Source organism: Micromys minutus, assembly GCF_963924665.1.
Source record: "Micromys minutus genome assembly, chromosome: 22".
Classification (NCBI taxonomy): Eukaryota; Metazoa; Chordata; class Mammalia; order Rodentia; family Muridae; genus Micromys; species Micromys minutus.
Window position 1 is genome coordinate 41,854,978 of NC_137957.1, and position 25,963 is coordinate 41,880,940.

Genomic DNA, 25,963 nt, shown 5'->3' on the forward strand with positions numbered 1-25,963 from the left:
GATTAGAGCCTCAGCCACCGCCAAATTTTCATCTTAGTTGCGCCCTGAAATGGAGTCCTCCTTTTCTTTTGAATCAAGAGGGAAACATGCTTTGGTGAAACATTTTAGATAACAGTCGTGTATAGGGTAGGTAGTGACGGTTCTCCCTGGGCTACTCATTTAATCTTCACGATGGGGTTTTCCACTTGAGGGTTTTTCTGACATGGGATCTCCCAGAGATCCTCTGCCTTCCAAGTGCTGGGACTTGACTCCAGAATTCTGGAATTAAAAGCATGCATTGCCATGTCTGGGCTCCACGTGAGTGTTTAATGACCATATCCCAATTCCCCACCCCCACTGTTGCCCTTGAGAAGGAGAGTTCCAACTTGGGAAGTCTGGAACCGGCAGAGGCTGTGGATTGGTCCTCATCATCCAGGGAAACAGGATACCACACATCTGACCGATAGAGAAAATCCTTCTCATTGAATCTTAAGAAATTCATTGGATAACTAAAGACAGAGCAAGGGAACAGCATCTGGGCTGGTTAGACACCCACACAACGATAAATCAGAGTTTCTGGAAGAATTCTTGTCTGCTATTGGCTGGAAAGCTGACTCACCAGGCTCTCCAACTTAGACCTTTGACTGTACTTATTTGGCAAGGAGAAGGTCCTCCACTGTTAGGCTTTTTAATTTTATCGTTTGTATTGATTTCAGGAAAACTAATCTTATTAAAAAGGATCGTTCTGTCTGCCACAGTGCCTCATCAGAAAGACCCCCCTCCAAAAGGTTAACTCAACAGTTTATATTTTTCCAGAGACAGTGAGGAAGGAAAGGGATATTTGGGATCTGAGTTGGGTAGGTTTTTTTGTTTGTTTTGTTTTGTTTTCTGTAACATGCTGCATATGTTGTAGGCTTTTGAGTTTTGGCCACATGCTCTCTATGACAACTATGTAACTGACATTTTAACTCAAAAGGAACACAGACAAAATACCAGGAAAGAAGCTACCTTCCAATAAAACGTTATACTTACACGGGCAGATGTGGACCACAGGGCCCAGCTTGTCGCCCTTGAATACAGATGTATGTGCATGGATGAATTCTCCATTTAACACACTGGAAGCCTTTAGAAGTTATGATTTAACCTTGCAATTCTACCGACCTTCAGTGCTGCTGTGCTCAATAGCCCCTATATTTGAATCACCATATACTCCCATGAGATGCATGAGGAGAATGTTTCATTGTTCCTGCTTTCTAAGTAGGAAAACGAGCAAGTCAATGCGGCTTTAGGGAACTAGGCTATGGCTGTGCCAGGACCTAGAGAAACCCATTGCCACCACGTCAAAGGTCACAGCTCTTGGAATTCTTCATTATTAGTTTGTTTCAGATAAGTGCGCATATTGGAACATGCCGGTAACCGCCCTCCCTAATATCTTTCATTTTCTTGCCAGTGTAGGAGAAAACTGAACTCACTGCAGACCAGCAGACCCTCCTGAATTATATTATGGATTCATATAGCAAGCAGAGAATGCCTCAGGAAATCACAAATAAAATCGTATGTACCCTGTCTGAAAATATACTTGTTTAAAGTTAGCATTTTTTTGTGTGACCTTTTTCTACCTCTTAAGGAGGGATTTATATGTAAATGTGTTATTCGGAGTGATTGTTTTCTGAGACTTCAAGTTAGTTTTATATTCAAACTTTTGTCAGCATTAAGCAACTGAAAAAGAAGTCTCGGATCTGTCTTGTAAATAGTAATGGTTTTTCAGATTCGAACTGGGTCTTTCTGATTCATTATTCAAGTCAGTTTTTTGTCTTTTAATGATTTTACATTGGGCTATTTGTTTCCTGTCTACTTATTAATCATTTATTTTTTCTTAAATTTTAGTTAAAAGAAGAATTTAGTGCAGAAGAAAATTTTCTCATATTAACAGAAATGGCTACCAGTCATGTACAGATTCTCGTAGAATTCACAAAAAAACTTCCAGGTATTTTTTTAAATAATAAAAATTAATGTTCTTGAAATGTATAAAATGTGCCATTATATATATTAATCACTCTGTATACAATATTTTTTTTCAGTTCCTAAAGCATCCTCATGTGGTCAGATCCATTGCCAGGATGTTCTTTGCAAGGTGTTTCTCCATTAGCATTATTCAACCACACTATACAGTTTTTTTTCTGTGACATTGAAGAGATTCACATTCACTTTGAAAGCAAAACATACCTGACTTAACCCTTCTAATTACTATAGACATGAAAAGTTAGAGGCAGAAAACATACTCAAAATCATTTAAAATAATTCTTCCTAAGTTCAATTACTAGAATGCTTGCTTAATATTCAGGAAGTTTTGAGTCTGACCCACAGCACTGTGTTTAAACCAGACCTGATGGTATGTGCTTATAAACTCTGCCACTTAGAAGGTGGAGGCAGGAGAAGCTGAAGTTTATGGTCATCTTTGGCTACATATTAACCTTTGTGACCAGCCTGGTATACATCAAATTCTGTTTTTAAAACTGAAAAAAAAATCTTCCAAATCAATAGACCAGCATTGAGTCTCTGCAAAGTTGGTGTTATCTGTTATTCAGTAAGCAGTGGTAGATGCTACACAGGTGCATGACTGTTCCCTTCAAGAAGGGTAGTTAAAGGGTATTAACACACAGTACCACACACACACACACACACACACACACACACACTACTTGAACAGAGAGGAATTGAGTTTGAGAAAACCTAAGAGCCATCAGAAAAGGCTATATTCAGGCTAGATAGTTTTAAAGATTTTATTTTAGTGTGTGTGTGTGTGTGTGTGTGTGTGTGTGTGTGTGTGTGTGTGTGTACAGGCACCTGTAGGGGCCAAAGATGTTGAATCTCTAGTACCTATGTAAGCAGCCAGGAATGGTGTTACGTTTCTGTAATACCGGCACTGGAGAGCCAAAGACAGAAGCATCCCCAGAACTTGCTGAACCAGTGAGGTCCAGAATCTGTGTGTCTGTCTCACAAAATAAAAAGGGAGAGTGTTTGACGAAGTCAATCAGTGTTGACCTTTGACCTTCACAAAGCCACACCCACGTGCATAGATGCACACATAATTAAAAATGCACACATGCACATATATGCCACCCTACATACAGACATACACACACACACACACACACACACACACACACACACACACACATACACACACACACACATTCGATAGGAGACAAAAACTCAGTGTGACAATAGAAGAATGTCTTTGGCACGCTCTTTGATTAGGTAGTAAGGCAAATTGGCATTAGATGGGAAAGACCTAACTAAGGAAATGTAGCCATTGCCTCCCAGGTGGTAAGGAGGTCTCAGGAAATGATGAGGCTTTTGTTACAGACAGATGGCCTTGTCAGGTTTATGATGTGGGCTTGGATGGAAAGAGACAGGAAGCAGAGGGATCCGTTTCTGCATGACTTCTCAAGTCTAGGGAAGGAGACTCAAACTATGGTACTAAGAGGAAAAGAAAAGGAGGAGGAATGATGACGGATTCAGAAATCTGTACAGGTTGATGAATGGTCGGTGGAATGTTCGAGGTAAAGACAAGGGCTGCGCCCTGGTGTCTAATCCATGGACTTCTCCAGAAAAGAAACTGGAATGCCAAGCCACATTTCCCAATGTGTATCATCGGTGCATCTGTGTCATTGGAGAAATGGAAAAAGTCATTTACATTGTCTCAGTGAAAAAAAAAAATTAACAAAGTTAGCCTGAGCTCTCTAGTAAAATTTGTCTCAAAAAAATGTAAAGGTATTGGTGCACTTAAGACTTCACAGAGCAGACATAGTAAATACCTTCAGTAGCAGCATACCATGTATTAAATTGCAGACAATGTCTTCTGATGTAGGTTTTTAATTAGATCTGCCCGTTTGCCTTCTTTTTGCCAGCATTAGGCTACTCTTTATTAAATGTGTCACGGATAGACATTAGCCCAATAAAACTCATAAAATTCGGAAAGTGCTCGCTGTCACCAAATCTTTAATATTCTCTCGCTTCTCTACTAACAATGAAAGAGAAGCTTAATTTGTTATATGCTAATTAAGGTGACACCAATCTAGATTAAAAACCAAGATCACAGAGAAATAAAAACCATGGGGACGAGAAAGGAAAAAGGTAGAAGGCAACAAGATTTTTAAAACTATGTGAAGATTTTATTTTATTTTTCAGTCCAAATGGTCAGTTTCTTTTGATCCGCAAAATCATGGGTGATGAGGTGCAAGTGAAAATATCTTAGCTCCTCATTCCCAGTCCTGGTTCCAAAGGGAGGGTATAATGAATGTCCATTCAATGAACAAAGCTGGGGGGAGGTGATAAAATCCTAAAACACAGAAAGAAACAATAGACAAAAGGCTCCGCCAGTCACCTTGCCCTAGCTGGGACTGTAGAAACAACATTGCAAGTATATCTCCAATATTAAAAGGGATTTGTGGGAAATTCTGTTATCCATTTAGATACATCCTTTGTCAGTCGTTGTCTGGGTGCTGGAGACCCAGGAAGGAGGAGGCGCAGTCCTATCAACAGAGGGGCCTTAGGGTCTCAGGATAATGACTTTTCTGTCAGATGGGAGCCTTAGACAGCCCATACTGACCCCCAAACAAGTGGAGAAGACCTTGACCTTCTGGTCCCCTTGCTTTTACATAACAAGTATTGAGATTATAAGAAAGCATCACCATGTCCAGTTTCATTGGGAGCTGGGGAGGGTTTGGAACCCAGGGCTTCTAGCAGGCTTAGACAATCACTGCCAACTGAGCTAAGCCTCCAAACCCTTAGTGACTGTTAACCCTTAGTATTATTCTCTTTGAAAGCCCATTGCTGTTTAATGCTCTTCTAATCCATTAGACATGAATGGCCACCCCTCCACCTCCCCAGTGTGTGTGTGAATGCACAAAAAAAAAAAAAAAAAAAATGGGGAATGTTTTATCATTCATTCATTTATTCATTCTGCTGCCCAAGGGGATTTTAAAAATCATTCATTTATTCATTCTGCTGCCCGGGTAATTTTAGGCACCTTTTATGTGCCAGGCATTGAGGGTACAAAAGTGAAGTCATCAGTGTCTGTTCTAAAAAGTGTCTGTTCCTTCATAGGTAGCAGCTAATATATAAGCGTGAATCCATTGTCTCATGACAGGTAGCGGTGCATTCTGTGGGCAGACATGAAGCAGGCGGGGTGTAGTGGGAGCTTGGAGCATTATACAGCATTATACGGGATAAGCTTGCAGCAGAGCTAATGCCTGCTGGGGGTAGAGGAGGGACAGTTACAGGGATACCAGGGGAAAGTATCCATCTCTGAGACTCCAACACATTTCCAGACAGCAACAGAGCCACGGCCTCAGTATATCAGGAGGAGAGAGGCAGGGAGGGGCCATGGGCAGGGCATCAGAGCCTTCGCATTGCTGGGGGTTGTATTCTAAAAGCCCGGATGAGGACTTCCTGCCTTCCAGATGATGTTCTGCTCCTCAAAATGAATAGTCCTTCCTCAGTTTTGTCTGTATTCCCCACATTGCAGACGTTAGCCCAGAAATCAGACCTCAAGATCACACTAATCATCTTGGGAGATACGTTCCCCACTCTCTACATTCTGACTAAGCCTCACGGGTCAGCCTGATATTCTGGCTCTGGGGGCTTTTGTTTTCTGAGTCGACCCTGCATGACAGGTGTGCCCAGAGTAATGGCTCAAAAAGAGTCTGCCTACATCCAGTTTCTGAGGGCTGCTTCGTCTGAGTCAGCCAAATTCTATGCATGAGCCTGCTGTACACTTGGCCTTTCTCTTTTCACCGAATTTCTTCAGTAAGCCTGGTTCAGTGGAGACAAAAGTCAAGCTTCTCACTGAGGGGTCCAACAGCAATTTAGTTGACCCTGCCTGAAGACCTACTGTGAAACAATTACACTTTCAGTTGATGGGAAAGCTTTATCAGTGTGGATGATCTGATGACGAGATTGTATTCATGCAATAGCATCCTATATAAACAGTGTGAAACACTTTTGCACCAACAAGACTTCTTGACCTATTTCATTATTGTCATAGGGTTTCAGACATTAGACCACGAAGATCAGATTGCTTTGCTCAAAGGGTCTGCAGTGGAGGCCATGTTCCTTCGTTCAGCAGAAATTTTCAATAAGAAACTTCCTGCAGGACATGCAGACCTGTTGGAAGAAAGAATTCGAAAGAGTGGTAAGTGACTTAGTTAAAGAGTTTGTTAAGTAAAAATTGGTGTTCAAACCATGAAGATGGGCCCTAATCCACCAGGCAACATTACATGACCATGTGCCTAGCATGAAGAAGGACTGTAAAAGTTATAGGTTAAATAGGTGGGACTTTTGAGATCTTAGTTCAAAAATCCTCTTAATAACAGCAAAATATTCTTCTCTGAACTAAGATGAAGACCTTTGAAACATTAAATATTTCATCTCATTAAAAATAGTACAACAGAACTGGGTCTAACCAGCTCAGAAAAAAAAAAAAAAAAAGGATTCATTTATTCCTAACCTATAGGTATGAAAGACTAGTATCAGTCTACTGCCCATCCTATTAAAAATAAAATAAATAATTATAATCAGCACTCGTATATCATGTACCTGATTCCAGACATTGTTCTGAATAATCAAAGACTGAAATCATCTGATGAGATGGGTTCTATTATCACTCCTACTTTGAAGATGAAGAAGCCCAGATAGAACTCCTTAGGTCTCCAGAGTCAAGCAGAAGTCCGGTCTCAGAAACCATATGTCTTTTAAACTTTATTTACTTTGCAATGATTGGAACTGGATGGAGCATTTCGTGTGATGGGCATTTGGCCTTCTAATGAGCTAAATCCCCTATCCCTAGCCAGAACCATACTTTTAAATCAATATATCACACTACCCCCTAGGAGATAAGGTGAAACCTTACTACACATAATCCAGTTTAACCTATTATGGAGTAGTACTTTGTCAGAAAATGCCAAGGGACACTAGGATGAATCTCTATAAATTCTGTGTGACTTTTTTTTTCCCTTTTTTTGGTGGAAATCCCTAAAATAAGGTGTTTTTATTTCACTATGAGATTATGGATGGATTGGGGGACGGTGGTGGATAATGAGAGATGATCTTCCCTAAAGGTTAAAGACTTCTAAAACCAGTATTCTAGAACAGAAATCGAAGGAGGTGTGTATTTGTATTACACACGCACATGCACATACATACATACATACATACATACATACATACATACATACGAGATTGTCTTTGTAAACTCTCTTGTAGTCATAATGTTTTCTCAGTTTAAAAATTGACAGTTATTTTCAGGACCCATGTTTTTATCTCCCCAAACCCTAAAGTATAGTAGCTGAGTTTTAGCAGCGCATGCTTGCAAAAGGTACATTATTCTCAAGATGTCACTGATTTATTAGTTTCATGTGGACTTAGAGGGAAAGTGCTATGGTGAGGGGATTAATCAAACAGGCTGCCTTCTTTGTGAAAGTTACGGTCCTGTAGAAAGAGAGAAAGCTATACAAATTAGATGAAATCCAACAAGACAGAGAAACAGAGATTGCTGAGAGGTGATAGCTCTAGCTGACAAGCACCTAGTCTGAAAGGTTGTGTTAGCATTTGAACTGGGCCTTGAACAGTAATTCATCTGGATGCTTGGGGCTCATTTGTAGGATGGAAGAGCCAGTGTGGGTGAAGGATAAAGACCAGAAATCTTGGGTGAGTGAGGTTGAGGCAGTTAGATTTAGGCTTACAATAAAGGGTCCAGAGAGGAGGAGGATAAGACTAGATGGTTAAGAGCCTTGAATTCTGTTATTTTCTAAGTAATAGCAGGATGTTACAGGTTTTTGAACAGAAGAGGGCAAGCGTGAAAACACATTTGCAAGTCTCTTTAGGATAAACCAGGATGGAACACTCCTGCAAGGAGATAAGGGATTTTCAAAGGTGTGATCCCTATCTCTGGGGGAGATGGTTGAAGGATCTAAGGCTGTTGTCTCAGACTCTTTGAAAGGCATTGTGTTGCCAAGAAGTATGGATTATAGTCAACATTTTAAAATTATTGATTCTGGTCTAGAACAGGTGGACAAGAAAAATCTACCAGATAAATGTCACATGGTAGATTTTATTTTTGAATGGATTGGGACCTTGTTTTAATCTCTCTCTCTCTCTCTCTCTCTCTCTCTCTCTCTCTCTCTCTCTCTCTCTCTCTCTCTCTCTTTCTCCTCTCTCCTTTCCCCCCTCCCTCTCCCCCCCATGTGTGTGTGTGTGTGTGTGTGTGTGTGTGTATGTGTGTTGTTTGGTGGGGGCATGTGGAGGTGTGTGTGATGGGGGTCCTAGCACATGCTTCTTGGGGTAGATGCTTAATTGCTTAAGAAACATCTGGAGAATTACTGAGAGGAAATGAACACATGGGTGGAGGTTTACCTTCAGCAGTCTTATCTGCCAGCCTTGGCTTGGGAGAGGGTCCTGAGAAAGGACCGAATGGTATCAGTGAAAGATGTGACTCAGAGTCAATGATGGGTGAAAGCTGACAGCTTTGTCTTTTATTTGTGATAGCTTTCTAGATAGCTCTTGGATTTTCTGACTAAAGTCAGAAAACCTGCTAGATAGGATAACTCTGTTCTTGCAGACCAAAGCCCAGTCTTATTTGTATATCAATTCAATCATTTACTCCAAGTTCCCTTTTGATCATCCCATGAATCAGCATTTTGTAACCTTAGACCCTTGATTCTTAGAAAAAAGACAGCAAGCACATTTTTTTTTAAAAAAAAAATAGCAAGTTCTATGCGGTTCATTGGGCATAGCACATGTGGTAGGCAAATCTAGACATAGAGGCTATTTTATGTGAGAAAGCAAACTTTCTGTTTTTCAACTTTTTTGTTGCCTAAGTTTGGCTGTCCTTGAACTTGCTCTGTAGACAAACCTTGAGCTCAGAGATCTGCCTGCCTTTGTAAACACAACCAATAGGCTTAGCTGGGTAGGATCCTGCCCTGAGATCACAACTCCCACCATGCCTCGACCTAAACTCCATCTGTCACAGGCAGGTCTTGAACCCAAAAATCTGCCTGCCTTTGTAAACACAAACAATAAACTTGGTTGCGTGGTATTCCAATTCTAGGATCACCATTCCCTCACTTCCTGGTGCTCCTTTATTACTTGAACCATGAGCCTTGTTTTTTAAGCATTCCTTTCCCTTTATTGACTCTTTAGTGCAGATGCCTCGGTTTAATTTTTGTTTGATTTGCTTTGGTTTTGGTTTGTGAAGCTTCTCACACAGTCATATTGCATACTTATATTTTGCATAGTTGAAAGTTCTTGAACTCATGTTTTCAAAGTTCTTTCCCACAGCCTTAAGGGTTGTCCTAAAGGTCACAGCATTTGCTGAGAAACATCAGACACATTCTTGCTTCCCAGACTCAGGCTGTTTCTGATTATTATACAGTCATTAACCTTGGCAAGGAGAACATTCTCTAAAGGAGGAACATAAAGGAATAATGTTCATAAAATATGTACATTATTATGCAGACAAGCCCTACATGCACAGCAACCATCAACACTTGTGAAGGTCCACATTCTACTGGCCCTGCTCTAGGGGTGGAAACAATGTCACACTGTCCCTTTCACATCCATTCCAGACCTGGAGCTGATTGGTCTTCCCAGATATCATAACTCCTTGTTTTTCCCTCCCTGAAACCTAAGCACAGAAATTTGGTTTTTTGTTTGTTTGGTTTTTGGGTTTTTTTTTTTCAGTCTTTCTGGAAGTTGTTAGTCTGAAGGATCAGGCATCTGTTTGGGATCTATATGTAAGGTGAGTGCACAGGCATTGTTGATAAAGGAACTCTGATGTGGCTCCCTCTCCTTTCAAGATAAGTTGTTCAAAGTTCATTCAGGTGCCACATAGCATAGAGGAGGGAGCTTTCTGCCATAGAAATTAAAATGTTTTGATGAGTAGAGATCTGAAGGGGAACTAATTAGCCAGATATTCTAATCTCTGTCTCTGTCTGCCTGTTTGTCTGTCTGTCTCTAACTCCATCTCTTTCCATGTTATAAAAGTGATTTTCACACAAGGCTTTATCCTAGCTGTATAAGCTTAAGGTCTTGGTTAGAGCAAATGACAGGATGAAATTAAATATGCAAAGGATTGATCAATAAGAATCTCTGGAAAATAGAAAGGGAGGGAGCAGGTCTGGTGAGAGAGAGAGCCTTCCCACTACCTGTGGGAAGGGAGAGGAAAGCTTGACTGGGAAAAGACTCAAAGCACAGGGCAGTTGAGGCCTAAGCTAGGGTAAAGAGAGGGATGAGGTCAGAGGTGTCCACTGAACAGGCCACTGAACATGCTGGCTGTGATCAGCCAACAGCTGAAATGCAACCAGCATCAGCATGTTGTTAACATTCACAGGGGAACAGCTCTCAGGCTGTGGTTGTCCTACAATGGCCCACAACTTGCATTTTATATATATATATATATATATATATATATATATATATATATATATATGTGTGTGTGTGTGTGTGTGTGTGTGTGTGTGTGTGTGTGTGTGTGTGTATGTATGTGTGTGTGTGTGTGTGTGTGTGTGTGTGTGTGTGTGTGTGTAATTTGTTCTTTGCAACATTTGGGGATGGATTTTATTAAGCCTGTACCAAACACATACCCTATTAATACCAATACATCAACCCTAAAAGCTTCAGTGCCCAGGTTTTTACTGAGCTGTGGTGGAAGACAAGCATTTTACCTTCCTACTCACTCACTTCTTCAACTGACTCCAGTGACTCTTTATTTTGAAGAGCTTTCATCCACCAAGCTGCCACTCCCAATCTTTTATCCACTGGCTGGAGCTACTTCTTTCCTCTATGCATTTATATGTCTGTGTTCATGTGTGTGAGTGGGGACGCGTGTCATGGAGGACATGTGTTGTTCAGAGGACATTCTCGGGTGCTGGTCCTCACCTTTGAGCTTGTTTGAGACAATCTCTTTTATGCAATGCTGCACCAGGCTGGCCACTCTACAAGCTTTTAGCAACTCTCCTGCCTCTGCCTGCTCATCCCCAGTAAGTGTGTGGGGAGATTGAAGTAGCCTGTGCTACCGTGTGTGGTGGGCTTAGGGATCCAAACTCGAGTGGTTAGGTTTTCATGGCAAGCACTCTTCCCACTGAGCATCTACTATGCTAGCACTGCTGTGCTACGTTTTTGCCCGACCTCATTTCCCTCAGTACTTAGTTTCAGGTTTCTGCCCCATCAATAGGATCCTTTCCTGGATCATTTGCTGGACACACTCAACGACTTGCTTCTTCTGGGAAAGCGATTTTGAGACACGTTCTCATATAGCCCAGGCTTGCCTTAAATTCCCTGTATGGTAGAGGATTTTTTTTTTTTTTTTTTTTTTTTTTTTGAGCTTTTTATCCCCCTGTCTCTACTCCTGAGTGTTAGGATTTCAAACTGTGAGCCATCGTACCCGCTTACGGCTTTGCTGGGAACTGAACCCAGGACCTTCGGATGTGCTAAGCTATATCGAGCTACAGACGTTTGCTTTTTACCTCATCGCTTAGCTGACTGAGTACAACCCGCCACTTGCTTTCCCCTGAGGACTAAGAGAGCATGGTTGGCTCACCTATGGTGTGGACCACACATTGCAAGTGCAGCTAAGAGCTCTCAGTTTTCCACTCTTCCCCAGTAACGTGTCATCTTGTGTGAAACCATCACCCAGTGCTTCTTCCTCCTCCAACTTCCAACACTCCTCTTCCTCTTAACTAACGACTTTGCCGGGAAAGGCGGATTTTACAAACGTACGACGAACTCAGCAAAAACTGCTGATTTTACACTGTAGCACTGTGGCCTCCAGCCTCGGCTGATCCACTTCCTCCCTCGGATGTTGGCAGCATCCAAGGATATTTCTGACTGTCACATTGCTGGGGGGGGGGGGGCATGTTACTAGCAGCTGATGGTCAGAAGCTAGACGCTCTCCACCCCCACCCCCACATCATTAGCAAACAATCTACTTACTCAGTTCAAGGTTTCAGTCATGCCAAGATTTAGAAACTCTGTTGTAGGCAGATCCTAATACTGGGGCCATTTAGCAGCATCATTGTCTGTGTGACACATTTTGCAGCACATGATGTGGGAATGTAAAGTATGTGGCATCACCCGGAGGTCTTTCTGTGCACGTCTTCCGTTGTCTCTAAACAGATACATGTTGAATACCCGGGTTGCCCTGCACATGAAACTGTACACATGTCGGGGTATAAACTGCACACTGGCTGGCCTTGGTCCTTTGGGACCTGCAGACAGGAGGGACTGTACAATAGTGGAAGGTATGGGCCATGTGCTGGCCTTTGTCCTTCAGAAACGGCAGACGGATGGAGAAGGTGGAAGAGCATAAGTAAGGAGCACTGTACAAACTGGAGCACGGAGGAGTGCTCCCACTCCTGTGCAAGCGGACTCGACAGGCACTGGACAGGCGAATCCTGAAGGGACAGCTAGGAATATTTCCAGCAGGATTGTCTAAGGCTGTAATGTAGGCACAGGAAATGGAAGGATGTGGCTTAACAAGACAATGCCCATGGTCCACGCTCACAAGTGTCCTGATGATTAGAAAGTATTATTGACGAAGCTGAAAATGTACTAGACTATGAAGGACACTGAATGCAAGAAAAGTTGTTTAGTTCCATTACAGCGTGACACCTTCCTGATATTCTGAACGGATGGGTCACAGAAAGATCCTTCTGTCTGTAAGGGAAATGCAGAGCTGAAGGGGCCGAGGAGGGAGCAAGGAGACTTATACAGACACAGTGGGATATCCAAATGAGAAGCTCCTTCAGGTTCAGTACATGTCAGGGTCAAACAACAACAACAACAGAACAAAACAACAACAACAAAAACCCTCTTGACTTATAATGCAAGTTTCAGAACTGTGATTGTTCAAGTTTCATGAAAGTTCGGTGATAAAGTTTTTCCGGAATATAATCTACATCAATAAATATACATGTCTTTTGTTTATAATAAGAAACTGTCTGCAAATACCAACCCCACATTGTGATGATGAAAACCACCCGAACTCGCACGCTGATTCCCGTTTTATTATCCATATTGCTGTCTCTTCCATCTATTAATATGTATAAGCTCTCTGCTCCCAGTGATTCTCAGAGCATTGTCTCGTTCACATGTCACATCGGAACCGATCTTGCAAGATGACCTTTAAGAGTAACTTTTTATTCCCATGCTAATGAGTATTTCTTATTTCTATTGGATATTATTTCTGGTCTAGCACAGCCTTTCAAAGTTGTCTGGCTGTTGCCTAGGCAAGCCTTTAAAGAATACAATGTAGAAATTAGCTTTCTTGTTCTGCAAATTTATACTCTTTTTCCTTTCTGTTATTATACCCAAATTATATACACAAAGATACCATCTCCTGAGGTTTTGTTACTTAAAGGGAACTACTGTGTTTATTTATGTTCATGGAAGCTGGAGACCTTGTATCTGACATAGTCTGTGGTGCAGTTGTTTGTGGGCAAGTGAGTGTATCAACGGTTTTAATCCTAATATAGTATTGTAACGCAAACTAGGCTTCTAAGCCAAAAGTCTTAATAAGGGTAATAATCATATAATGCTGATTATCAAAATGATAGAACCAGGGTGGGCTTGCTAACTCTGACGCAGGTACATTTCAACAGGAAGGCACTGGGCAATAACCAAATAAAATGAAACAGATCGTCTTGTTTGTTTCAGATTTAAGTAAATCTTAAGGTTTACAGGATTCTGAGGGGGGGGTATGTGTGTCCTTTTTATCCCCACAATACACATAAGTTAAATATCCTACTTGAAAGTATTTGTCGGAATGAGAGCGTGTCCCACGATTTCGAATATTGTCTTTTCTTGTGTCATCCTGTTAGTTGTCTATAGGTGGCCTCTGTAGGTGGGAGTCACATTCGCTAATGTCGAGGCCACACAGATAATCAGCAGACACCTAGGCTATGAGTGTAGGTGCTCCTTCCATATAGTGCTCCTGCCATTACCAAGGTCTGACATCTACCAGCTTTTGGCCAGTCAGGATAAAACCCATCGTTGTCCCCCATCGACATAAGTGGCAGTCAGGGGGTGTCAAGTTGCTTCTCTGTGAATGATCACAGACAACAAGGTCAGAGAAACAAGATACTCAGGGTGGGATGCTGAAGTGGTAGCTGGCGTAGTGCCCTACTAGAGGATGCTGTGTGTGGAAAAACATCCGAGGATCCTGTCTTTTGGAACATGCACAAATAAATACATTATAACTACATTTTACAGAAAAGCAGTAAAACCAACTGTGAGTTCAAGTAGCGTCTTTCAAAGGCTTGAGAGTGCAAAGCTCTAAGTAAGAAAGGCCAACAGATCATTAAGTCAGCTTCCATTCTTACAACCTCAGGTTTTACTTCTCAGGGTGATCACATGTTGCCTTTGGCATGGAAAATTTGAGGCTGACTTCTAGAGAGAGATTTTCTTCATATGAACATGTATCAAAGTATTTTACGGGTCAATATTTTTAGTATCACTGGGCAGACACACTGTTCCTCTCTAAGACCTTGAGTTGCGCAGCCTTGGGCATTATGCATTTACTTGTATATCTTCTTGTTCCGTTGATCTGTGAGCTTCCCGAGAGCTTGTCATCTGGCACGATTGTGATGTTCAGGGCCTACTTGGTAAACTAGTATGGATGGAATATTCATTGAGTTCAACTGGAAACCTGGCTGTCCAAACCCATGGGAGTCCTCACCACCAGTTAAGACTAATTTGACCGAATAAATCTTGCTATTAGGATGAGTGGAAAGCATATTATTTAATTAGTATCTTAAATTAACCATTTTTTTACATTATTAAACTAATTGGAGCTTTTAAAAATTAAAAGAGACAGATGGCCAGCTTGGTAAGGGTTAAGCAGTTGAAACGGGTCTTAATATGGTAAGAATGGCTTCATGGTCTTTTCACAAATGTACTCATTATTATAGTGTGTGCATGTTCTGCTTGTGGTTGCACATAGAGGTCCAAAGGAATTCTGTGGGGGTTGGTTCTCTCCTTCCGCCTTTACGCAGGTCCCAGGAATCGAACTAAGGTTGTCTGGTTTGTGTGGCAAGCGCCTTTACCTGTTGAGCCATCCCGCTGGCCCGCTCACTGACTTACTGACATCGCTTTTCTCTGTGACATTTTATAACTACGCCTCCTTTGTCACAAGGAACCAGAAAAACACAGCACTGTCCGATTCTACAAACAGTCCTATGTTTCCATCAGCCGGAGAGTTATTAGAGATACATTTCAGGGATGAATCGGAACATCCGAGGAGCAGCCTTCCCGGTCTAGGTTCTGTAGACGTACAGTCACGTTTTCCTACCTTATACATTTGTGTACAATTGTCACGCCTCGCACGGAGAGAGTCGGATAGGTGTGGTGGAACTGAGCAGGGAGAAGAAATTCCGGCTCTGTGGCTGTCACAGTGCCAGGGAAAGTGTCACGGAAAAGCACCGTTTGAACTCGGTCGGGTGCAGTGCCTCGATTTAACAGGGGCTATGGGTGTCAGGGAGGAATCCTGAAGACAAAGTATAATATGTCATTTCTTAGAGACACTATCTGTTAGAAGATCTCAGGTGAAGGTAATAGAGAATTGAGCCGAATGTTACCCTGGAACGGTAGAAAGTGGGGAGCAGGGGCCGTGGAGGTGGCTGTCAGCGAAGTGGGTACCATGTGAGCATGCATACCTGAACTGAGCACCCATGTGACAAACTGGGTGCATACATCTGGGACCCCGGTGCCGGGAGGCAGAGACAAGGTCTCTGGAGCCTGTTAACCAGCTCATGTTGCCAAGTCAGTGTGCTGCAGGGATACAGGGAGATAGCCAGTGTTGACTTGGGGATATACCTCAATGGTAGAATGCTTGCCAGGCATATACCGACGTCCTGGGGTTGATCCCTGGTAATGGTTTTTGAAAGTAGAAAAACCGTTAGCTCAGATAGAAAACCAGAAGAGGCCGTGAAGCAGCTAACTTGGGGGCTCAGCACACGGTGAGAAACACAGCAGCTGTCTCCTTGCTCTTCTCTCCTTATGTGTTAGCTTTCTCCTCGAGCAAGTTCTTCTAGTTAATGGCCAGAGCTTGTGAGCATCGCCTCTAAGCAGGACAGCGGTCATGGCTGAAAGTGAGGACAGCAGGAATCTCTATTGAGAATTTTAGCAGAGTCCCCCTTTAATTTCGGTGAATAGAATTGAGCAGAATTTCTGGATGCTGCCGCTGTTACGGAAACGGACCTTGTGCTGGAGCAAACTAAACTTCAGGATTCCAGAGGAGTTGTCATTCATTCATCGGGAACAAACCAGGGTATGGAAAACAGTCTGAAAGGATGTTCAAGGCATCTATAGGCTTGGATGTCTTGTTCAGGTAAACACTTGAGCTCTACGTTAGGGCTCATTCTTTCAGACAGCGTTTCTGATCCTTTCAAAAACAGTTTTTCAGTCACAGAACCCACCTTCCCCTTTTAAAAGAAAAAACAAGAAACAGAGGTGCAGAAGTAAGCTAATTGACTCAAAACTTTTTCAGACAGCCTCTGTGGTTGCGTTAGAAAATAGCGCCCTCTAGTGGCCAATATTGAGTACTGGTACTAAGAGTGAAAACCCTGAACCAATCAAGTTAAAGAAAGAAGAGAGATGCCGGTAAACGGGAAAGGTCTGCCCCCTTCAGGATGGTGTTGTTACGCTTTTATACTGGAAACAGCTGGTTCCCAAATACTTGAAATACTCTTCTTGTTCATGCTACAGTCCTTAGTCTGAGTCCCAGAGAAGACTTGCTCTTGATCTGACTCGTAGGAACAATAATTTTGAAAACTCACATGTTACTTATTTTCTACATGTTTTTCTACACCCCCGGCTTCTACATGTACAAAATAAAACACTCGTAGTAAGCATTTTAATTTTTTCCCCCAGACTTCATCGACTGTAATTAACCGGTGGAGGTAGCTTCACTAGAGGCTGGAAATAAGGATGAGCAAGCTAGGCGATTTGGCAGTCGGAGATGAACTCTAAATACCGAACATCCTCAGATTTCGTTGGTTTGGATAGTATCTCTGAGTCCCGTGGCATTTAAAGTTATGGCCCAGGGCAAGTGAGGTGGCTCAGCAGGTGGAGGTGCTTGCCAGAAAGCCTCATCATCTGAGTTCGATCCCAGGGACGAGAGAATTCGAAGGACCCCACTCTTAGATGCTGTGCTGTGATCTCCGTGAGTGCGTGGCATGCTTACGTGTATATACACACATAAGCAAACATTAGCGCTATTTTTATGACTTCATAACAAAGGGGTTTATTCTGCGCTACACTAAGCCGCTTGCCCTCTGGCTACACAAGTAACGTGCGCTCTGTGAGACATTCGCTCGCAGATCGGTACATTGGAAAGCCACTTCCTGGGACAAACTGGCCATTCATAAATAATGATAAAAACGCAATTGCTCGTTCACACGGACATTCAAAAATGACCAAAAGTGTGTGTGGTCACTGGCAAACAGAACAGGTAATTCTCTGACAAACGCTCACAGATATGACAGCCCTCTCTGTGACATTTCTTCACCCAGTCTTCCGTCTATTGAACGATGTAAACAGATGCTGGCTCGGGAAACACAGCTGTGGGAAGTAGAAAGTGTATTCATGTGTATGTATGTTTGTAAAAACAGGAATATACTTTGGCTAGAAACATTATTTGGTAGCCATACCAAGTAATTCAAATGAGGCAGGAGGTAGAGGCTTATGCCTTTAATCCCAGGACTCAAAAGGTAGAGGCAGGAGGGCCACTGTGAGTTTGAGGACAGCCTGGTTTACAGAGCAAATTCTAGGACAGCTAAGGTTTCTAAGAAAGACCTTGTCTTGAACCACTCCTACTCCCCCATTTAAAATGTATTTTTGAAGGAATTTCCATAAAAATAAATTTTTCTACATAAATCTGTTAGACAAGTTTTTAAAACTTTTAGGAATTTACTGGGGTTCTCTTTAAAAACAGAATAAAGTAAGATTGAGGTCCAACCATGCGTTTTAGGTACTCTTTCTCTATGGGTGCAGACCTCATGTACGGAAGGGGCATAAAGAAGGCCTTACTTGACTTTAGACAATGTCTTGATTTGTGCCTTGGGCTGCCCGTTGACCTCAGCATCCCCCTACCTCAGTTTCTCAAGTGCTGGGATTAGAGACATGTACCTAGAGACAGCTAAGACTGCTAAATTTTTGAAGGTAAAAAGAACATCTTTAGTTGAAAAAAAAGAAGAAAAGAAAAAAGTTACAAATCTTGTTTTGCTTTAACGTCCAGAAAAATCTGGAGGCAAATCACTGATCGGATAAGTTGTATTCATCCCCAGGAGGGAGAAAAATGATCTTTCAGCTCGGGGTGTGGCACATGCCTTTAATCCCTACCCTTGGATGGCAGAGGCTAGCCTGGTTTACACAGAGAGTTCAGTGACAGCCAGGGTTACATAGTGAGAACCTGTGTCAAAAAACAAACAGTGAAAGAGTTTTTTTTTAAACACACACACACACATACACACACACATACACACACACATACACACAAACGTGTGTACACAATATTGGCTCAGCAGATGGGGGCTCTTGCTGCTGAGCCTCATGGCCGAAGTTTGATCCCTAGGATCCACGTGGTGGAAGGAACTGACTCCCAAGAGCTGTTTCCTGACCCTCCCATAGGCACAACCCCCAACACACATGAAATTAAGAAAGAAAAAAAAAAGATTTGTAAAGACAGAAGGACACAAATCTAATCTAGACTAAAACAGGGTGAGGTCATGATGAATTAATTTGTTAATGCAATTCACCTGCTTAGCAATGATAAACGGTATGTCTTTCTGATTTTTGTGGTCCTGAGGATTCAACCCAGAGCCTACGACAAGCTAGGCAAGTGTTTGGAAATTTATTTTTACTTATTTAATGTTTTGAGAATTTTATACATGGGTCCTGTATTTACATCACACACACACACACACACACACACACACACACACACACACACACACACACACATACACACACCAACCTTCTGTGCTCTGCTTTGAACTCAAGACCTCTTCTTTCCTATCTACTACACCCATGCCCGCTGTGGACAGGTTCAAGGCAGACCACTGGGATTAGGTAGTTTATGAAGGGGCTCATCCCTGGAGAAAATGGATTCTCCCTCTCTTATCAGCCATTGATTTTCCTCAATTCTTCATCCAGGGGTGGAGACTTGGGGAAACTCCCCCCATCTGTGTTGGCTTATCCACTGATGGGATTACTATGCAGAGCTCATGTGGGCAGCCATAATGTTGAGATGTCATGACTGTAGTACCCAACCTATCTAGGAGACACTATCACAAAGCTGACATTCTGGTCCCCTGGCTCTTGTAATTTCCTTGAGCCTTAGGTACCAGGGTGATTTGCAGATGTAACCCCTGCCACTGGGCTCTCCACAGTCCTATACTCTCTGCACTTTGGTGGGTTAAGAATCTGTAGTAGCTTTCGGGTCTCACTAGGTGGCCCAGCTGTCCTTGAACTTCCTCTGTAGCTTAGGCAGGGCTTGCCCAGGCTCTCTTCCTCCCTCAGGTTCCCAGTTAATTGGAATTACCGGCCTGCCCCATCGTTGAGGGCTGACTGGAAGGCAGGTTTGCAGTAAAATACTCTCTGTGCTGTTTTATGTAATACTATATGAATCAGATGTCGAAGTCAAGAGTTGACTCACGATCTCCAACCCGACCCTATGATGGAAGGAAGCATCGGGCCCCACTCCCAGGTTCATACTCTATGCCTTGAATGTTGTCTGGTCATGGGGAGTTCTGTATCAGCTGGATAAAGGGCACTCTTCCATCTGATGCAATCTCCCACTTGATAAACAAAGACTTGGCTGTCAAGAGAAGCCACATAATCAAACGATGGGGGAGGGAGCGGTGGTGTGTGGTATGTTTAATCTCTGGAAGAGGCCAAAGCCTCAGTTTGGAGGAGACTTTAAGCTCATCTAAGGGTGAGGATTTAACTTGCTGACACTTTGACTTTATAAGGTGTACAAGTTGAAAGTCACACCCTTAAGCATCAGGGGCCTCAACTATATTCTGATTTGGCTCAGCCAGAATTCGGTGGTTCTAGATTTGGCTTAGGAAGGAAGAAAGCAATGGATTCTCGGGTGGACCAATCCTGGGAGACTGGTCCTCACCTCCACCCATCAACAAGTCATAGCCATGTCTCCTTGACATCCCTCCTCTGGAATGAGACCATGCGTATGTAGTACAAGCCCCAAACTAATATTTTAGTAAGCAGGAGAAAAGATGACACAGGTTGTCTTAAGTTACAAACGAGACTAAAGTTCATCAGGAGTGAGGGGATTCAGAGCAAAGACAGTCACGGGTGTACAGGCACCGGGAAAACGGAATTGCTGAGGGAAACTGAAGCTGAACCTGGCTAAAGGGAAACTGTGTGAGGGAAAAGCAGGGGAAACCGAGCAGCTAAGGCTCCAGTCATGCGTTGTCTCTCACAGCTCTGTCTCTTGGGGCAACTTACGGACTTTTCCGTGTCTAGCTAGTGCAGCAGTCCTCAGCCTGCATATCACAAATCAGATGGCCTGCCCAGCAGCTATTCACATTACAGTTGATAACAGTAGCAAAGATTACAGTTCTGAAGTAGAAACGAAACGATTTTATGGTGGTGGTGGGGGTCACAACAACACAAGGAACTGTACTAAAAGTTTGAAGCCTTAGGGAGGCTGAGAACCAGTCTAGAGGGATCTTAGAAAACCTAATGACGAAACAGTGGGGAATGAGTGGGTTTGGAAGAGGAGCTATAGGAGGTAAGGCACGTGGGGTGAGGGGAAGCGGTGAAGCCCATAGGACCACATACCAGATGTCCATGTGGACGACTAGATGCCAAGGGTGTCGATCACTCAAAGTGGAGACATCCGGATGTGGCCTGGGAGAGAGGTGGGAGGTTTGGTCCTTACGTGGAATCTTTCATATTTGACAGACTGAGTTACTCACTGGTGTCCAAACAAAGACAGAGCTGAAATCAAAGACAAATGCATCCTTCAGGAGGCTGTCCTCTGAATACTTTGGTCTTCTTACCCCACACTTCCTTTGGCCGAGATGTATAACTTATCATAACAAAATGATTGTGTGCACATGGAGACAAATGTGAATGGTAGCATGTCTCTGGCTTTGACCGTTAGATCTTGAGACATCATTAGATCTTGAGAATCTCTGTGAAGGAAAGGACCAACTCCACAAACTCCTACCCTGACGGCTACACCCATGCTCCTGATCTCACACACACACACACACACACACACACACACACACACACACACACACACACACACGATCACACAGACATGCACGCACATACACACACAGTCACCACAATAATGATAACTAGAATTAAAAGTCTGCTATGATAACTGTGCTCTTTGAACTTTCCTACATAGGCATCTCTGATGAGTATATAACCCCGATGTTCAGTTTCTATAAGAGTGTTGGGGAACTGAGAATGACACAGGAGGAGTATGCGCTGCTCACAGCAATCGTCATCCTCTCTCCAGGTAACTTCACCCTCATGTCTGTATTTTTATACGGTTTGCTTCTTTCTCAGCATAGTCATGGTGATGCGGATTGAGAAAAATGTGGGAAAAAAAAAAAAACAGAGACACAAAAAGAGAGTGAAATGACCCACAAATCTACTACTCAAATAGGACATTATTATTATCTTAATATGCTTTCAATTAATATTGAAAAAATTACCCTTATGGGTTCAGTAATTGCCTGTTGAACACCTCGTATACCTTGGATATGGCTGCAGACTTTAGGAGTAAATGGAACAGTCTTTCTATAAGGCTCTTGTTCTAGGAAAGTGAGGAAGATACAGAATGTCTACAAAATATGTAATAATAATAGACAGGCCCAGTGGCCCGTCCTGTGATGCCTGCATTAGTGGAGGAAGAGTACCAGCTGGAGCTCAGCCTGGGCTATACAGTGAGAATTCATCTCCAAAACAATTACCTCGATGAGACTAGATGGGAAGGAAGTGGGAAGAGATGCTCATTAGTGATCAGGGAGGGCTCTTCTGAGAGATGGATACTTATGCAGGGACATCAAAGACATGTTATACGTTGTAACATAGCAGAGATCAGCCAGTCCTTTAGGAGACTCCTTACAAGGCTCTCCTTAAAAGTTATGATGTTCCCTGGATGGCTCTTCAAAGAGATGCTTAATAGTCACTGTATAATCATATGCTTCTAATTTTATTAGTGTGTTAAAGATTGTAGTCCTGAGTATCTCTGTGAATAAAATCTACTTTCAAAGCTGACTTTAGTAATTTGGATACAAGCAGTACTGCATTTGAGGTTTGTAAAGCACATTGTGCTAGCCTTAGATGACTTTTCATGTGTGATAAGTAGGTGGCACTAGTTGCTATTCTTTGGGCATTAATTATTATAATTTGAGGGGGAAAAACACTTGGCAGAGACCTAACGTTACACACGAAGGTCCCCCATTGCCCAGGAAGTCTGGCAATGTCCCCCTGAGACAGGATGCTTACACCCGCTGTGTGTGGGTTTCCTTCAATGACTTCAATTGGGAAGGGAATTTAGAGACACTTCTGGGAGCATTTGGTGTTCCCTATCCTGTTCTACCTGTAAGTCCATTGTACATATGTGTGTATACATCTCTGTATGTATATGTGTAGTTATGTGTGTATGTACACACAAGTCATTTTAGTACATTGAAAATTTTGTGCAACTAAGTGCACAATATATATGTATGAATATGTATATATTTATATGTATGTATAAATCTACACATTTAAAAAGCCATTGCCATAATCACCCTCAATTAGTGTTTTTTTTCACATTTTTAATCTTGCTGTTTTATTTCAAACCCTCACATAGACAGACAATACATAAAGGACAGAGAGGCAGTGGAGAAGCTTCAGGAGCCTCTGCTCGATGTGCTGCAAAAACTGTGTAAGATCCACCAGCCAGAGAACCCTCAGCATTTTGCTTGCCTCCTGGGTCGCTTGACAGAACTTCGGACATTCAACCATCACCACGCTGAGATGCTGATGTCTTGGAGGGTGAACGACCACAAGTTCACCCCGCTCCTCTGCGAGATCTGGGATGTGCAGTGATGGATACGGGGAGGGGTTAGCTTCCTGTCCTCCTCGGAACAGAAGCCTGATATTGGACTTCCCTTGTTTCATTGGTACCTGGTTTCACTCAAGAATCTCAATGAATATTTATGTAGCAATTATACAATTCCCACGATTGTAAATACGGGCTCGGTAGAATTGCTTCCCCTACACTTGTAAAGGCTTCAGGAAACCCCACTAACATGCCCTTTTGCCTAATTAAATCAATTGTTACTTCAATTCTGTCTCCCAAGCAAGGGACAACCTCGTTTTATTCTCCATTCGACAATATTATATATATTTTATTAAAGAGCTGTTGTCAACTGAGACAATTAAACTGAACATAATAACAAGAGACTTGTCATCTGGAAAAGAAAATTGACGAGTATCTCTTTAAGTGATGGTGGAAATCTCATTGAGTTGGAGGTCAGTAATCTCCATAAAGTAAACTCTTAAAATAGAAAAGTAGTGTTTCGGTCTCTGCAGAAGCCATGGTTGATGTTCCTTCATTTGGGATAACCTTCTCACCATTCAGGAAGTTAATGATTTTCTGCATAAAATATTTCTTGAAGAAACCCCACTGTCAAGGCTGTTGGGGTCTTGAAATCGCATTTACAGAGCATGCAAATAATTCTTCAAATGTACACTGTGGCTTCTGCACACACAGCGCCCCTCCCCCCATTGTTTTCACTCGTGCAGCTGCAGTGCACAGCTGTTAGATACTTCTCCAAAGCAGGAATTGGTTCATTTCCTTCCTTCATTATTCAACTGTGGCCATCTTCTCTCTCTTTTCCTTTGCCTAATACAATGAAACACCTTCTGTAAGTAATGAGCTGAAATCCCTCTTTCTCCTGAAGTAAGTCCATATGGAACTTGCTTAGTAGGCGAAGTCTATAAAGAGATACAAAACAACACTAGAATCCAAATAGCACGGCTCGGGTTCTGTTTGATACCAAACAGAAAGTTGAAGGAAAGTCCTCTGTAATGCTGAGTTCTGCTAAACTCCCTCCTTGCCATATACGGACAAGGCTAAGATCCAGTAACAGCTGGGAGGGGGTTTCCAAGGGGGGTAGTGGAAAGCAGAGCAGGCTAACACATGTCTTAGTTAGGGTTTTACTGCTGTGAACAGACACCATGACCAATGCAAGTCTTATAAAAAACAACATTTAATTGGGGCTGGCTTACAGGTTCAGGGGTTCAGTCCAGTATCATCAAGGTGAGAGCATGGTAGCATCAAGGCAGGCATGGTACAGGAGGAGCTGAGAGTTCTACATCTTCATCTGAAGGCTGCTAGTGGAAGACTAACTTCCAGGCAGCTAGGGTGAGGGTCTTAAGTCCACGCCCACAGTGACACACCTATTCCAACAAGGCCACACCTCCTAATAATGCCACTTTCTGGCCCAAACATATACAAACCATCACACACAGAACCCTGAGAAATCCCTTGGTGGAGGTGAAATTTCCCCTGGGATTCAAAGAAGAGTTCCCTAGTCTGTGGGCCAGGGGAACTCTAGGTGAAAGAGGGGACAGACAAAGGAGGGTGGGAACTAAACGAATTCTTCAAATGACCGGAACGTGGTGAAAATGGTTGAATAAACCAATGGAAAATTCACATAGTAGAGTCTGGTTTAGAAAGATTTAGTTGCTCAGTGAAGAGTGACAGGCCCACCTGAAGAAAGACAGAGTTAAGACTGAAGTAAACTCCTGAGTGCTTGAAAGGAAAGGTTCGGTTGGCAGGGGGGCGGAACAGAGTGTGGTTTGGTGTCTCAGGATCGCAGGCAACACATGGGGGAAGTGGTGGGAAATGGGAACCCGTGGGCACTGAAGACAACATCCTGTTGGTCTGGATGTACTGAAGTGGTCAAAAGCTCCCAGTAGCAAATACTATGTTTACCATGTGGGAAAGTCAACTTAATGCTGTAAGAGATACAGCCTATGCTGTAAGAGATACAGCTGATGCTATAAGAGATACAGCTGGTGCTGTAAGAGATACAGTTTGGGATGCTGTTCCAGCTGTCAGGCACAGCTTCAGAACTCAGGGATAGTGGACAGACAGCCCTGCCTCGTTCCTGGTTGTAATGGGATTGCTTTGAGTTTGTTCTCCATTTACAATAATTAGTCATGTAGCACGTTTCTTATGCTGAGGAATGTTCCTTCCAGTCCTATCACATCTCGGACTTTTACCATGAAATCATTTTGTCAAAGTTTTTGGGTTTTTTTTTTTTTTAGCTGCTGAGATGACCATGCCATATTTGTCTTTAAGTCTGTTTATAAGATTTCTTATTTTTATTGATTTCACATGTTGAACCGACCCTGTATCCTTCAGTGGTGAGGGTAGAGAAACATCTTTTGATATTCATAGCAAGCTTCCTTTAACCACATCTAAGCTATGTTACGAAAATGACTCTTGGTGGGGCCATAGATAGCTTTGGGATGGTCCAACCACATGGTTAAAGGACTAGAACTCTCTGTCTCAACCCTAGATTCTAGGGGGTGGGGAATGGTGATCTGACTTCAACACCAAAAGCCAATGATTAAATAAATCATGTCTATGCAGTCTCCATAGCTCTGCTCCCAACACTGAGATTTGGAAAACTGGGTTAGTGGCCATACAGGGATGGTTTGGAGGGTGGCATGCTGGGAAAGGGAATTTGGGTGCTCCTTGTTCCCCATGTCCTGTACATCTCTTTGCTGCTGCTGTTTTGGAGTGAATGCTATGTCTGAATGTGAGGTGTCTCCCACAAGCTTGGGTTTGAACTCTTGGGGTCTCCCTAAGTGGTGGGGGTGACTCTGGGAGTTCATGAAACCTTTGGAAGATGGGCTTCACTGGTGGAGGCAGGCAACT

General features: G+C 42.7%; 1 protein-coding gene across 5 annotated transcripts in view; it reads left to right on the forward strand.

Annotated features, from left to right (window-relative positions):
* NR1H4 (nuclear receptor subfamily 1 group H member 4) overlaps positions 1–23,118 on the forward strand; it is a gene marked incomplete at both ends in the record, with an annotated part of 60,310 nt that extends 37,192 nt beyond the window's left edge. For all 5 annotated transcript variants that reach the window (XM_080936003.1, XM_080936004.1, XM_080936005.1 and 2 more), the window contains 5 exons: positions 1,435–1,533; positions 1,867–1,966; positions 6,032–6,178; positions 21,422–21,535; positions 22,880–23,118. In XM_080936003.1, the coding sequence (XP_080792129.1) occupies positions 1,435–1,533; positions 1,867–1,966; positions 6,032–6,178; positions 21,422–21,535; positions 22,880–23,118 (699 nt within the window). The remainder of the gene's footprint in view (positions 1–1,434; positions 1,534–1,866; positions 1,967–6,031; positions 6,179–21,421; positions 21,536–22,879) is intronic.
* Between the last annotated feature and the right edge of the window lie 2,845 nt (positions 23,119–25,963).